At 42.1% G+C, this 16,329-nt stretch overlaps 1 protein-coding gene across 1 annotated transcript in view; it reads right to left on the bottom strand.

Annotated features, from left to right (window-relative positions):
* Positions 1-1,007: 1,007 nt before the first annotated feature.
* RNF11 (ring finger protein 11) overlaps positions 1,008-16,329 on the bottom strand; it is a 45,901-nt gene continuing 30,579 nt past the window's right edge. Inside the window, exons 2-3 of the mRNA XM_079776932.1 lie at positions 3,984-4,153; positions 1,008-1,627 (exon numbers count right to left, since the gene is read on the bottom strand). Coding sequence (XP_079633058.1) covers positions 1,456-1,627; positions 3,984-4,153 — 342 coding nt within the window. The 3' untranslated portion in view covers positions 1,008-1,455. The remainder of the gene's footprint in view (positions 1,628-3,983; positions 4,154-16,329) is intronic.

The following is a 16,329-nucleotide window of genomic DNA, read 5'->3' as shown; positions in this document are numbered from 1 at the left end:
AGAGTCAAATATTCAACTCAATATAAAATGATAAGAAACATTTCTTATTTGTTAGGTTGAAACTGCTTCTCCTTTTGCTAATGAATGATTTCTTTAGCTGTAATATCACTGAGCTGAACAAATAAACCACCTCTTAGTACATACGGAAAAATAAACACATGCTAAATGGATAAAACATTACAACTACATCTTTACTAGACCATCTCTACCTCTAACACTTCAGAAGCTTAGAGATTCAGTGTTCTTACATTAACTGCAAGAAAAAAATAAAGGAGAAATTCCTTCTTTTTTGAGATCACAACTATGAAGTCATGTGGTTATACAAATTCAGCATTTGTGTGCAAAACATGAAATACATATATCTTAATTATCCTTGCCAGTCAGCTAGCAGGACTTTCCAAGAAACAGAGACTGAGATGTGTTTTGTATAATTTCAATAACCTCAGCACTACAATAATAAGAGATGCAGTATCCTTTTGCTATGGTTCAAGACAACAGGGAAGGAGGTCACAAGAAAGAATGAATCAAAATTGTTAAAACCGAGAAACTTTTCTCAGTTTCACCATGGTGCCACTTTCATTTTTACATAAGCACTGTGGCATAATTCAAGCTCTATAAATCAGAAATCTTAATTTTTAAAATTTACCTTGACTTTTAATTATCACCATATTAACCAAAATAATTAGATAAAACACACTGGAAAGGGTAATACTAAACCCCATACTAGAGTTGGTTTCTTGACACATTAACTCATGTTTTTTTATAGAAAGGGATAGTGCATCTCAGTTTGCTTACAAGCTAGGAGATCACTTTGAATTCTGCATTTCCTAACTGCAAACAGATATAGCACTTATAACAGGTTATAAATAAACTGGTTTTCAAGCATAGAGCCAGCCCCAACGATAATAATACACTATTTAAAAAGACCTAAGGCAATGAATTCCATTTCCAATGGAAAAAAAGAACTGTGCAAACAAGCTTAAAACTACTTTTTTTGTGTGCCAGTGTTATAAAATGTAGCTTTTAATAAAACCTTGACCCAAATGCTAGCAACTTCAGAAAAGAATTTGGGTGGGGGAAGAAAAAAGTTATTTCATTTAGGAAAAACAACCACTATCTTTTTCCTAATCTTCAACACACACGATTTAAACATATAACAGCTGCTGTAACACTTTACACAATTCCTATGTACTGGAGCAATAACAAGATCTAAATACAATTATATATTTTTAAACACTGGGTCAAGGCTTTACATAAAAATACCATCCTACTTTTCCCCCTAAGTTTCTAAAATATGACGTACTTTTCCCCAACATCTGCAGCCATTCAGGAATTTTTAGGAAACTTTTGTGCATGATCTTAATTCCTAATCCCTGGCTCTTTGGGCTCAGTGACAAAAGATCAAAACCACCAAAAAAATGAAGGTTCACTTGAAGTCAGATGACAGATCCTGGCTCAATTAGTCTCATAGGACGAAAGCAGTGCTGCATCAACTGGCTCCATGCAGGAGGGGCATGTGAAGGATCTCATCAACCAGTCATCTATACAGTCCAGGTGATAGATGTGCATGCACGGCAGAAATCGAATTGGGTCCCCATAAACAAAGTCCATCATACAGATCACACACCTGTTGGGAGCGAAAGAGAAATAATCAGAAAGCATTTATAGAGAAGTGGTCCATATAGAATAATCTTTAAAATCCTATTACAATGACAGGGTTAATGTGAAACAGATAAAAATGGTTTGCCAGTGATCCTACCATCAAAGCAAATTGAAATTTTTTTCCTATAAGTGATAGACCATCTACAACCTCTCATTTCAATCCCCTGGAAATATACAGACTTTGAGAGCAATCAAGAGAACAAAAAGAAATGGACCACATGGGGATCAAAGCCATTGCTAGAACTGTGCTTATAAAACAGCTACATGTAGAAGACACTGGAAGGAAAATGTGATGCTTTAGGTAGGAAATCACTGGCTAGATAAACTTTGTTTACACGAACTGAGTTTCTAGTATAAATCCAGAAATAAGAGTTTTCATTTTAATAACTATATGTATACAAAAACAGAACCACTAATTTCAGCCTATTTACTGGGCTGCTGTAGGCCAGAATTCTCTTCATCAATCCCAGTTTCAAGTTCACTGCACTTTCCTTCAGGTTCAAAAAGCAACCCAATTCTGCAGTGTTTCAAGTCAGTGTTCTAGACTGACCAGTGTTCTCAGTGGTTAGTACTGACTCATGAACCAAGAGGTCAGGGCACATGACTTGGTTGCAGGCTCGATCCACAGCATAGGGTGTGTAGGAGGCAGCCAACTGGTGTTTATCTCTCATAGGTGTTTCTATCCCTCTCCCTCCCTCCCTCTCTAAAATCAATAAAAACATCCTATATAATAAAGAGGTAATTTGCAAATTGACCCTCACGCCCTCGCACAGGATGGCGGCAGGGGAGGGTAGTTGTGGGCAACCAGGCCAGCAGGGGAGCAGTTAGGTGTCAATCAGGCTGGCAGGGGAGTGGTTAGGGAAGTCATGTGGTTATACAAATAGAGGCTCAGGCTGGCAGGCAGGTGAGTGGTTGGGAGCCATCAGTCCCGGATTGTGAGAAGGATGTCCGTCAGGGATCAGGCCTAAACCGGCAGTCGGATATCCCCTGAGGGGTCCCAGATTGGAGTGGGTGCAGGCTGGGCTGAGGGACACCCCCCCCACCCCAGTGCATGAATTTCATGCACCGGGCCTCTAGTATTATAATAAAAAGAAGAATGTTAAAATTCTGAGTCTTTTTCTTCACCAGTCTTTTTTAATTATTAAAAAAGTGTTCTAGATAGGATATGATCCTAAGTGCTAGCACTAACTGGTGCTATGGCTCAAAGAGTCAAACATCAACAAAGTAAATTAGATTATGCATGTATTGGCAAGACCACTCTCAACCTAAAAGGAGTATGGCTGTCTTCATTAGAAACTCTCAGATAATAACTCTGAGGTCAAAAACTTCCCAGAAGTAAAATTTTATACAATATCCAACTCACCAGGCTTAATATTATTATTCCACAAATTAAGAAATGGATCAAGATTTTCCTCATATCACTAAAAACCTTTAGTAAACAATTTTACTTTCAGTCTGACAGCTTTTATTTATATACTAGAGGCCCAGTGCATGAGGACTGCCTGCACCTCGGGCTGGCCCTAGGTGGCTGGGCAGCCAATATCTGAGGCTTGCCTGTGCCTTGGGCCGGCCCTGGGCGGCTGGGGGGACTGGGGGACTCTGGAGGCAGGTGCGCGGAATGGCCAGACCCGCCTGCCGCCCCGGTGGGGCTGAGGAGATTGGGTGCCGCTATCTTGTGGCTGTGGGTGCCGCCATCTTTGAAGGCATGGCGGTCAATTAGCATATTCCCTCCTTATTGGCTGTGGGCGCTACCATCTTTGTGAGGGCATGATGGTCAATTAGCATATTCCCTCTTTATTAGATAGGATATACAAAATTCTAAGAATAAGCCAGTTGATTATGGCTACATAACTTATCAAAGTATTCAAATCAAAGTATTCCTATACCACAATTTACTTAACTATACCTCTACTATTATTTTTCATTGAATAAAACTATGGTGAATATCTTTATGCATAAAGCTATAGGAGAGTGAAATAACATTTTGGGATAGATTTCTAGAATTAACTGTCTCAAAGGTTATAGACCTGAAGGTCCTTGACACATTGCCAATTTGCTTTCCCAACTGACAAGGCAATGTTGGTACTAGTTTATACTTACACAGATGAATCATTTTTTAACTGACATCAACTTTCATCCAAATGGACACAAGCAACATATAAAATGGTCAGAATTCAAATTCTTCTTGAATTACTTTATCTAAACATTATCTTGCATTAACTGTTTATATTAACTGACTTCCAAAATGCAGGAGAATATTTTTCAAAAGAAAATCTCTTAAAATAGACCTTTAAAACATGTATAAATTTATTGAAACTTACTCCCGGATCTTTTTTTCTGATCCATCTCTTCCAGGGTCATAAACTCCTTTAGGCAGATGTTGTATAAGGCCTATTCTTTGAGCTATCCTAATTTGTTCCTCTTCAGTCAGCTGAGTTGCTAGGCGGGTCTGGCTAGGTGTTGGATGATAGACCGGAACTGGAACTTGTTCCTGAATTTTAAGAAATGAAGAAAAGGATTAGTTTTTAAAAATCTGTTTTCTGGTTTATATTTTCCTTTTGTTTCTTCTTTTTTTTGGTTGGAAGGGGAAAGGGGAGTTTGGGGAGAGGTAGACTGAGCTAGTGTACAGTAGTATAAGATTCTATTTTAGCCAGCTTTAATTTTAGCATATCTGACCTACTTTGAAGGATGTACAGTAAATACAAGCTTCCCTGAAAAGAAAAAGCATGTTATATGAAGTATTCTCCATGAAGATCATAAAACCCAGATATATTCACTCCTGATACACAAATAGGTAATCAATATAATTAATCTAATGAAATGTATGCAATATTCTGTAGGTCACAATGGAGTTTTGTGGCCTCAGTATACCATTATTTATATTTGAACTGGCCATAATAGACTCTTATTTGCAAACTTATTTTTTCTTTCCACATAGACAGCAACCTTAAAATTAATTTATTATTTACTTGAAAAGACTGGATATTTTTGTAATAAACTTTTATAAAATTCCTTTTAGGCTTAGGGATACATATTTGGATATGATAACTGGATGAGTGTCAAAATGAGGCCACCTTTCCGCCCAAATGGAATAAAGAGCTTTTAGGGATATATATTAAATAGCCAAATATCTACTTATAACATTCATTTACTTGCATATATTACCATATAAAATATACTAATTTAGACATATTGCCATACTGCTTTTTTCTACTTACATTTATAAAGTAACTTTATTCATACTCTTCATACATTCTCTTTCAACAGATATTCACTGAGTACTCTTATGTGTCAGGTGATGGGGAGTTGAGAATAAACAAAATAAAAGTTCCTAGAGTGATGGAGGATGCTACTTTAGATAGTATGCTCAGGAAAAACCTCTCTGATGAGACATTTGAGAAGGCACCTCAATGAAGTATGAGTTAGATACTAATAATTGTAAGACCTAATAATTTCATTGTGGCTAGAACTATTTGAGCCACCTAATATGTTTTCCAGAGAACATCTCATCTGAATAAACTGACAGAGACATAACACTTTGAATCCATGTATGAAACTTTCACAGGAAATATAATGTCAAATCATAACTACCTACATTAGAAAATAATTACTGAGTTTCCTGTTAAAGACATCTATAATAATAAAAGGGTAATATGCAAATCGACCAAATGGCCGAACAGCGCAACGACTATCTGGACGTCCTTCCGGACGAAGCTGGGGCTGCGAGGGCCTACTCTGGCACGAATTTCGTGCATCTGGCCTCTAGTTTAACATAAGACTTGAAATATTCCTTTTCTCTGAGATTCAGAACAAATGTATAATTAAAGAGCTCAAACCCAGTAAATGCTTTATCAAATAATTAAGAGTATATTCTCTGGCATAAGCAGAATGCCAGCAATTCAAAGTTTAATGTTCTATAAATTTCCATATAAATTAATTAATAGTTACTTTAACTACTTTCATATTTCTATCTAATCATTTAGGAAATAATAAACATGTGAATGCTTATCAAAATTATTTTTTTCATCTAAATATTTAGTTCATGCATATTACATGCAAAGAAGATATCATATTGATTAAGTATGGCTCTTGAATCCTGAAACCTTGGGCTTAAGATATTTCTCTGCCACTTAACACAGAGCTACCATGTTTAAGCTATTTAACTTATATGGATTAGATCCTACCTTACTTACAGTGGTGTTATAAGGCTTAAATGAGGAAGCTGGTGAAGTGCAAGAACTCAATAAATGGAAATTACTACTAGTATGTAATCATTAATGTTGCTTTCAACAAGATATAACTATTATTGCAACCAAACTACCATGCTTTTCCATCTTACTACCTTTACTCTTGGTATTTTTTAAATCTTTCCCTACAGGTCCATTGGTCTAAATTCTACCCTATGAAGTAGGTTGTTGACATGAATGAAACATTCCCAAATCCTCTTCCCTGACATCCAATATTGACCGATTCTGCTTCTAGTCTCAGCTTAATTACATTGGTGTTGTCTACCTATAAGAGAATTAGGAAGATTATACAGAATACAGAAAACTTCAGTTACATGTGCAGTCATCAAGTGAGGAGAGTGTCAATTGGTCTCCCACACCCCTTTTATTGAATTTATTGGGGTGACCCTGATTAACAAAAGTCTATATGCTTCAGGTGCATGATTTTACAACACATCATCTGTACTGTGTGCTCACCACCCCCAGGCAGTCTCTATCGATCACCATTTATCTCCCATCCCCTCTTCCACTTCCTTCCACCAACCCTGTTCTAGCTTTCACAGAGGAATATAAGCACCAAACTATATTTCTGTATTTCTCTGGTAGAGCTTGAAAGCTTTCTTTCAGCCATGTATATCTATAACACTATGACTACAGGCAATATTTTGCTTTATAAACAATTATTTTTTAAGAAATGAATATTTCCTTTTAAATAAGCTTTGTGTATATACAAAACTTTTCAGTTTATAGCTCAAACTCCAAGAACATTTTATATGCAATATACATATAAAAGTCCTATTTTATGAACTAGAAAAATAACTTTGTTAACCAGGTTTTACAGTGCATAACAGTTATATGACTTTAGTTATTAATGATAATAAATATGGCCATTTCATCTCGGGTTTAGATAGTCAACCCTTCAAGGTTTTATACTTAGCAGGCAAGCTTTCAATACAGAAAAGTTTCATGGTTCAGAGACAAAAAGACTGACCTTGCTCTGCCACTTATTAACTTTCAGACCAAGTTATTTAACCTCTATGAGCCTCAGTTTCTTCATATGTAAAGTACTAAGACCACTGTAAGAATAAATGGGGCCCAGCCAATGTGGCTCGGTGATTGAGCATCAACCTATGAACCAGATCACAGTTCAATTCTCAGTCAGGGCACATGCCCGGGTTGTGGGCTCGATATATAATGGGAATTGCAAGTATATCTGGTACAGCATGAGATAAACATATAAAGGCTCTTTAAATAAACATTAGCTATTATTATTGCAGTTTTAATATTATATGACTACTAGAGGCCCGGTGCACAAAATTCGTGCATGGGGGGGGGACGCGGTGTCCCTCAGCCCAGCCTGCACCCTCTCCAATCTGGGACCCCTCAAGGGATGTCTGACTGCCCATTCCCAAGCGGAGGCGCTGGTATCTGGGATTTATTTATCTTCTATAATTGAAACTTTGTAGCCTTGAGCGGAGGCCAGGGCCAACCAGGAAGCTTGGCTTCCTCAATCGCCGGGGCCAACCCAAGCCTCCTGCTGTCTCCAGCTCTGTGGCCACCGCCATTTTTGTTGGGATTTATTTATCTTCTATAATTGAAACTTTGTAGCCTTGAGCGGAGGCCAGGGCCGGCCAGGGCGGGCGGGAAGCTTGGCTTCTTCCATTGTCAGGGAAACCCAAGCTTCCTGCTCGCTCTGTGGCTGCAGCCATCTTGGTTGGGTTAACTTGCATACTCGCTCCTGATTGGCTGGTGGGCATGGCTTGTGGGCGAGGCGGAGGTACAATCTATTTGCATGTTTCTCTTTTATTAGTGTAGATGATTGGCTGGTGGGTGTGGCTTGTGGGCATAGCAGAGGTACGGTCAATTTGCATGTTTCTCTTTTATTAGTGTAGATAGAATAGTATTTTAATGTTTACTTTAAGAAATGAATGGGATTTACAATTTAATATATTAATCATACCTCAATAAAGCAGAAATTCAAATAAATAAAATTTAATTAAAAAATGAAGGGGATTGGCAGACTAAGCAAAAACTTCTCAAAAAGGAATCTTAGGCCCTAGCTGGTTTGGCTCAGTGGATAGAGTGTCAGCCAGTGGACTGAAGGGTCCCAGGTTCGATTCTAGTCAAGGGCACATGCCTAGGTTGCGGGCTTGATCCCCAGTAGGGGAGGTACAGAAAGCAGCCAATCAATAATTCTCATCATTGATGTTTCTCTCTTTCCCTCTCCCTTCCTCTCTGAAATATATATATATATTTTAAAAAGGAATCTTAGAATTCATCTAAGATTCCATTTTATAGGCCTAAGTTTGCCTACCTACAGTCACGTAATTACTGACAATGTTGGAATTAGAATTCTGGTCTCCCTTTAAGATAGTAATTTTCATTACACTATGCTTGGCTGCTGGATAGCAAGAAGACCAATAAGTTAAATGATCTGGATTTTGTCCATTTACATCACTTTGAAGAATAGTACACTGAAATAACATTTCAAGAAAGCCATCAAAATAAGGCATCTTACCTAATAATAGACAAACATGTAAATTGACCGTACCTCTGCTATGCCCACAGCCAATCAGCAGTATGCAAATTAACCCAACAAAGATGGCAGGTTAATTTGCATATACAGGCACAGAGCAATCAGCCGGGGCATGAGGCCTGCTATGAGGGGGAGGGAGGAGGGCGGAGGGAGCTACAGGAGCAGTGTTCCGGCTGGAAGCGAGGACTTGCCGGCTCCCGGGTGGCCGGGAGCGAAGCCAGGGGAAGGAAGGCCTATTCTTACACAAATATCGTGCAACGGGCCTCTAGTCTATGTATATAAAAAGCCAGGGGACCATAACAGTCGTAACGACAGGTTGCTATGATGCACACTGTGGCTAGCGAATCTGCCAGATCAGGGGGTGGGGCCGGCTGGCCAACCTTGCGGCACCTCCCCCTGCTGGCCTGCCCCTGATCGAACTCTCCCACCCTGATCAAGAGCGGGGGCCAGCCAAATGCCCTCTCCCTCCCCCCACCTGCCAGCCCTACCCCTGATCAGCCAGCCCCACCATGATAGGCCCACAGTCCCTCCCCCCAGCTGGCCCGCCCCTGATCACACCCCCCCCACCCCAATAGGGGGTGGGGCTGGGCAGCCAACTTCCTGCAGTCCCTCCCCCTGGCCACCCCACTCCTGATCGCACCCCCCATCCCAATAGGGGGCGAGGCTGGCTGGCCAACCTCCTGCAGCCCCTCTCCCCACCCAGTCCCACCCCAGATTGGCCCCCCCACTCCGATCAGGGGCAGGGCCACCAGCCAACTGCCATGGCCGCTAACAACGGCCCCTCCACCCAGCCAGCTCCACCCCCAATCGCCCCCCCACACACCGTGTGTGGGGCTGGCCAGCCAACCTCCCATGGCGCCTCCCACAGCCGCTAACAACCGATAGGACCCCCACTCCACCAAATTCGGGGGTGGAGCCGGCCAGCCCACTGCCCACAGCCCCTCCCCACGGCCGCCCAAGCCTTCAATCGCCCCCCCCCACCAATTGGAGGCAGGGCCCACCAATCACCCGAAGCCCCCTCCCCCGCCAGCCAGCTCGGCCCTGATCGGGCCCGATTGGGTTGGGCTGGTCAGCCAACTTCCCGCTGTCTCCTCCTCCCAACAGTTCTGGCCTTGATCCACTCTGATTGGGGCCGGGCTGGCTGGATCCCACCCATGCACGATTTTGTGCACTGGGTCTCTAGTTTCTAATAAAGGGTTCTATAAAGGTTTTTATCTGCAATAAAGGTTTTATAATTTCAATGTCTAGAATTAAGAATTTCAAAGAACATCAAATCCATCTATAAATTGCCCCTGTGAAAACAGATTCTATTACTGGTAGAAAAATAAACTCTAAGTCTAATCATACCTTCTCTGTCTGTCCTTCAATTGGAACTCCTGTGGGCTACTTCATATAGTTCTTACTGTAAAGTTTGGAGAAGGTCAAATTCTGCTGCTACCTAAGTTAAGAAAGTTGTTTTAAAACACTATAGGACAGTTTCTCTTTGCACTCACTTTGGGAATTTCTATTGTCCAGTGTCACTTTCATAAACTACCTGGTCTAAAAAGGTAACAGCCTACTAATTCACTGAGTTTTTAAGCAATATAACTGTTGTTCAAAGGAATCTTATTCAGAATCAAAATATGTAAGACTGACCTACTCTGGTAGAATGGGGCTGGGATGGAATGTCACCTAAAAGTGATGAGCCTCCCCATTCCCACTCCACCCCTTACTTGGGGTACCTTAGCAGAATCCTACGAATCAGTGGAACATAATTTAAAAAACACTTTTATCTAAGAATATGGGATTTTCAGCCTGAAATATTAAAAAACTGGAATCTTGGCTATTTACTGTTGTATCTTGAACCAAGTCTCTTCATATCTTTGAATATAGGAGCTAATAGCAGCACTTTAGAGGGTGAAGATATACTTGTATATAAGATAAGGCTTTGTGAATGTCAACATTTGTAAGTTATTCCATCCCTTAGTTTTCTCCTCATCATCAAATGACTGGTTTGCTAACTGCTAACGTCCCTGCTTTGTTTCTGGCTTTTTGGCTTATCCCTAATACAAGAAACATTTTGACCTCTGTTGTGACTCCTGCCAGCTCTGAGTTTTTCAACCCTTGGATTACAATTCCCAGTCTAAACTACCTTCCTGACTCTCACAGTCCCAGTCCAACTGGCCAGTCTTGACAAGCTGCCATCCACACCAAGATATGACACATATGAAGTCACACTGGAACAACTGGTATAAGACTACGGGTAATAAAGGACTCCAAAATCCTTGAACACACCTACTACAAACAAAAAGAACTAAACTATAAGTAGTATCTCTAAGCATGTGCTTTTTAAGAGGCTAGATTTTTTCAGTCTTATGGTTCACTTTTGTGGACAGAGAACACAGAAAGCACAACAGAAAATGAAAATCTACTTTATGAAGAAACATACTACTAGATATTAAAATTAAAATCCTATTTTTTAACTACTCACATTATGGATGCATTTTATTTGGTATTTGTTGTTGTTGTTGTTAAACCCTCTAAATACCACCTAGATATTTTAAATAATCCAATATTCTAATTTCTGTTTACATGTAACTTTTCAGAAAGCCATAGAGGATAGAAAATGACTAAGAACTCCTGATATTTTAATGATGGATGTGGCCCAGCCGGTGTGGCTCAGGGATTTAGTGTCGACCAATAAACCAGGAGGTTAGGGTTCAATTCCCGGTCAGGGTACCTGCCCGGGTTGTGGGCTCAATTCCCAGTAGAGAGTGCAGGAGGCAGCCAATCAATGATTCTCTCTCATCATTGATGTTTCTATCTTTCTCTCCCTCTCCCTTCCTTTCTGAAACCAATAAAAATACATTTAAAAATAAAGATGGATGTGGCTTCACCCTTCTTACCACACACACCTAATTTTAATTGCCAGCATATTTGTTAAAAATGACCTGAAAGCCCAGCCGGTGTGGCTCAGAGGTTGAGCCTTGACCTATGAACCAGGATGTCGCAGTTTGATTCCAGGTCAGGGCATATGCCCAGGTTGTGGACTTGATCCCCAGCAGGGGGAGTGAAGGAGACAGTTGACTGCTATTTCTCTGTCATTGGATGTTTCTCTCTATCCCTCTCTTTTCCCTTCTCTCTCAAAATCAATAAAAACAAAACAATACAAAAAGGCCTGATGTATGAGTTATTGTTTAGTACCTAGAGATCCAATGGTATTTTCTAGGTGGCAAATGGACTTTCCAATATAAGCTAGAAGCCATTGAATGGCAGATTAAACAGGAAAATAAAAATCACAATTTTTAAAGATTTAGATTCTGGAACAGTTCTCACCATTCCCTAACTGATAGCTTACTGTGCCTAAACTCTTTGTGTAAATAATATGCTTTATGCTGAATACCTGCTTTCCTTCTGGAAGTCTGGAATTTTGGCGTGTGTTAGACAGTGAGTGCCTACCCTGTACCTTGGGCTTCTTTGGTAGACAACTGTTCACACATATTGGTACCATTCAGTGCTGGAGGAATTAAACTCATTCTGTTAGACACCACTAAGAGAGGACTCTTGGAAGCTTGTGCCTGTTTCCTATGGACACATGCACCTTATCCCTTTGCTGATTTTGATTTGTATTTTTTTGCCATAATAAATCATAGTTATGATTACAATTATATGTTAAGTCCCGTGAGTCCTTGTATGTATTGATGAACATTCTAGATAATATTCAGAGTGAGGAATAGTGTTTGCATTGATTCCTTTGTTTTAAAATAGTTTATTTGGAGATGTTTGTTAGAAATGCTCCTTTGTGAAAAAGGTATGTTGTGACAACAGTAGTTACATAGTACTTGTGCTTTATTTCTTTTCGCAAAGTAAATTTAAAAAGATCCCTGAAGGAACTAATTTATGAACATTTATTATTTCGCATAGAGAAAAACACTTTTTGAGATAGAGATGTTGTTATGGGCTAAATTTTGTCTCCCAAAATCCATATGTTGAAGTCCTAATCCCTAGTACCTCAGAATGTAATTATCTGGAGTCATAAATGTGACAGGTTTTATCCTGGTTTCTTCTGCCCTACACTCTTCACCTAATAACTATACCCATGCTAAAGTCTAAAATTACCAACTAAATATAAACAATTCACAAATATATACTCCTGTCTAAATCTCGCTTTTAAGCTCCAGGCTCTACCTAACAGTTCCAATTTGATGTCCCAAAAGTACTTGAATTTCAAATTCAACATGGCCAAAAAATGAACTCCCCTTCAAAATCTGGTCCTATTTGAGACTTCATTGTCTCAGTGAATGACACTTTCTATCCAGTTCTTTAAGACAGAAACATCCTTGGCATCTCCATCTCCCATATTCATCAAACCACCACATTCTAGTGAATTTATTTTCTACTAAAATACTGACAAAATCTGTTCATTTCTTTCTATGTGTATTGCCAATACTCCTATCTAAGCCTCTATTTCTTCCCTTGTGTACAAAATTAGCTAGCAAAATCTCAATTTGTTCTCTACCTAGAAGTAAGAGCAATCCTTTCAAAACAAATCCAACCATATGCCCTCCTCACACACACTTTAAAACTCTTTTGCTTCCCACTGCTGTTAGGATGGAGGCCAAGGTCCTTAGCAAGACCTCCAAAGTCTGGTAACCTACCTATCTATCTGTCCTTCCTCATCTAACAATTCACTCACTGCTGTCCAGCCCAATTGGCCTTCTTTCAGATCCTTTAAAAAACCAGGGTTTTCTTATATGAAGTCATAGCACCTACTGTACTCTGCATGAAACATTCTCTTCCATCACCACTCTGCTTAAATACCTTTTCTTCCTTTAGAGCTCAATTAAACAATTACTTTTTCAGAAAACTTTCCTAACCATTCTCCTCTATTATAGGTTCGTATACACCAAGTTACTTTCCTTTACTGCATTTGTCATGGATGTAATTTTACACAGTTGTAATTTGAATGTTTGCCTTCCCCACCAGCCTGTAAGATCCATGATAAGAATTGTGTTTTTGCTCCTTACTGGATAGATCAGTGATGGCGAACCTATGACACACGTGTCAGCACTGACACGCGTAGCCATTTCTGATGACACGCGGCCGCATGCCGAGGATGAAACATTTGCTGCTCCTGAGGATGAAACATTTGCGACTAGAGTCTTGGAGTTAGTTTTTTCCTCAAAGTGACACACTAAGCGAGTTATGCTCAGTTTTTTGGCGAAGTTTGACACACCAAGCTCAAAAGGTTGCCCATCACTGGGATATATGAATAAATGGTCTACTAAAAATGTTATCTACAAATGCTAAATAGTAATCCATTAACTTACTCCAGTGTTTCTTTCCATTTCCTGGGACCCCCTGCCAATCCTATCTAATAAAAGAGAAACATGCAAATTGACCATACCCCCGCTACGCCCCACAAGCCATGCCCACCAGCCAATCAGGAGTGAGTATGCAAATGAATCCAACCAAGAAGGTGGTGGCCATGGAGCGGGAGTGAGCAGGAGGCTTGGGTTGCCCCCAGTGATGAAGGAAGCCAAGCTTCCTGCCTGCCTTGGCCGGCCCTGGCCTCCGCTCAAGGCTACAAAGTTTCAATTATAGAAGATAAATAAATCCCAGATACCTGCTTCCAGCCGGCCCTGGCCTCTGGTCAAGGAGGCACTGAAAAAAAAAAAAAAAAGCAAAAAAAGAGGGGCTGGGAGCCTGGATCACCGGGGTGGGGGGGGGGAGGGGGGATGGCCAGCCTGAAAACAGCCCTCAGCTCCTCACCCAGGCTGGCCACACTCCCATGGGGTGAGGGTCCCTGCTGGGGAGCTTGGCCAGCCTGCAAACAGCCATCAGCCCCGCACCCAGACTGGCCAGGCACCCCAGCGGGGACCCTCACCCTGAAGGGGGTGTGGCCAGCTTGAAAACAGCCCTCAGCCCCTCACCCAGGCTGGCCACACCCCCATGGGGAGAGGGTCCCCACTGGGGGGCTTGACCAGCCTGAAAACGGCCCTCAGCCTCTTACCCAGGCTGCCCCATGCCCCAAGGGAACCCCCACCCTGATCCTGGACACCCTTCAGGGCAAACCAGCCGACCCCCACACGTGCACCAGGCCTCTATCTATACTAATAAAAGGGTAATATGCTAATTAGACTGGGAGACCTTCCAGGAGACCTTCCGGATGTTCTTCTGGACAAAGCCATGGTGGCAGGGCCGAGGTAGAGGGGGTTAGAGGCCAAGAGGGGAGGACAGTTGTGGGTGATCAGGCTGTTGGGGGGCGGGGCTGTTGGGGGTAAGCAGACCAGCAGGGGGGCCAGTTGGGGGCGAGCAGGATGTCAGTGGGGGTCAGTTGGAGGTGATCAGGATAGCGGGGGGAGGGTTGGGGGTGGGGGGAGGGGGGACAGTTGGGAGTGAGCAGACCAGCAGGGGTACAGTTGGGGGCGAGCAGGCCAGTGGGGAGGGAAGGTGGGGGCGAGCAGGCCAGCAGGGGAGGCAGTTGGGAGTGACCATGACAGCAGGGGGGGCAGTAAGGGTTGACCAGGCAGGCAGGCAGGTGAGCGCTTAGGAGCCAGTGGTCTAGGATTATGAGAGGGTGCAGGCTGGGCTGAGGGGACCTCTCCCACCATCGTCCCCCCACCCTCCCCGTGCAGCCTCTAGTCTATATATATATATATATAAAGAGGTAATATGCAAATTTGTCCAGGATGCCTTAACAGTCATGACCTCTGAGGGAGGTGACCAGGCTGATCAGGGGAAGGCGCCACCCCCATCACCCCCCTGCTGCTGCCACTGTTGGCTGCCGCAGCTGCCAAGGTGTTTTCATCAACTCGGACTCCAGTCCCTTCACCATGAAAAAATGACAACTTTCTTTAGGCATTTTCAAGATGTATCTTTCATAGGATATGACATTTCTTTCTTTCTTTCTTTTTTTTTTAATCCTCACCTGAGGATATGTTTCCATTGATTTTTAGAGAGCAGGGAAGAGAGAGGGAAAGACAGAGAGAAACATCAATGTGAGAGGGACACTTCGATTAGTTGCCTCCTACATGAACCCTGACCTGGGCCCCGGCCAGGGAGGAAGCCTGCAACATAGGTACATGCTCTTGATCAGAATTGAACCCGGACCCTGCAGTCCGCAGGTCGAGGCTGTATCCACTAAGCCAAACCGGCTAGGGCAGGATATGACATTTCTTAGGCCCTCCAGCAGCGGACCTTCATTTTTTCCTCCAGGAGTGAGGTGGAAAAACCCTAGATCACCTTCTTGGATTCTTATTAACCAAGTTACCAAGAACATTGCGAGTGGTGGTGTACAGGGAGCTTAGCCAATGAGCAGTCAGAAAGGTGTTTCCTCTGTAGCTCATGCGCAGAGCCCCCCCTGGTGTGTGTCCGCTGGGGTGGGGGCGTACTCCAAGTCGCACCGTAGAGGCTCAGAGCATGCCCCAGCCCTGGTGTTGTGTCTCCGCTCCATGCAGCCGTTGGGACTGGGGGCGGCACTCAGTCCCCTCCTGCCCATCTGCGTGCACAGCTCCTCCTGAGCCAGTCGTGATGCAGCCTCCTCCTGAGCCAATCGTGACGCCTTAAGGCGTCCTGGCTAATTTGCATATTACCTCTTTATATATACAGAAGAGGTATATTGTACTTGGGTAAAAAGGTATGTGATTATCTGTGTGATTATTTGACTAATGCTCTTCCTCACCACTAGACTATAAGCTTGATAAGGGTAGGGATTGTGTCTGTTTGCTTACCAATGTATACTATTCATTCAGCACAGTATCTGACACATAGTAGGGACTCAATAAACATTTCTGGGTAACTAAGTGATTTAAACCAAAGCACTCATGTTTTTGTAAATCATGTCATCTATATAATAAAAGTCACACCGCAGACGCTCAGAGCATGTCCCCTAATATGCAAATTGTCCCCTCGACCAGAAGTTCG

The sequence above is a fragment of the Cnephaeus nilssonii genome (genome assembly GCF_951640355.1).
Source record: "Cnephaeus nilssonii genome assembly, chromosome: 7".
Lineage (NCBI taxonomy): Eukaryota > Metazoa > Chordata > Mammalia > Chiroptera > Vespertilionidae > Cnephaeus > Cnephaeus nilssonii.
Note: the sequence above shows the minus strand (reverse complement) of the source record. Positions and strands in the feature narration are given on the sequence as shown.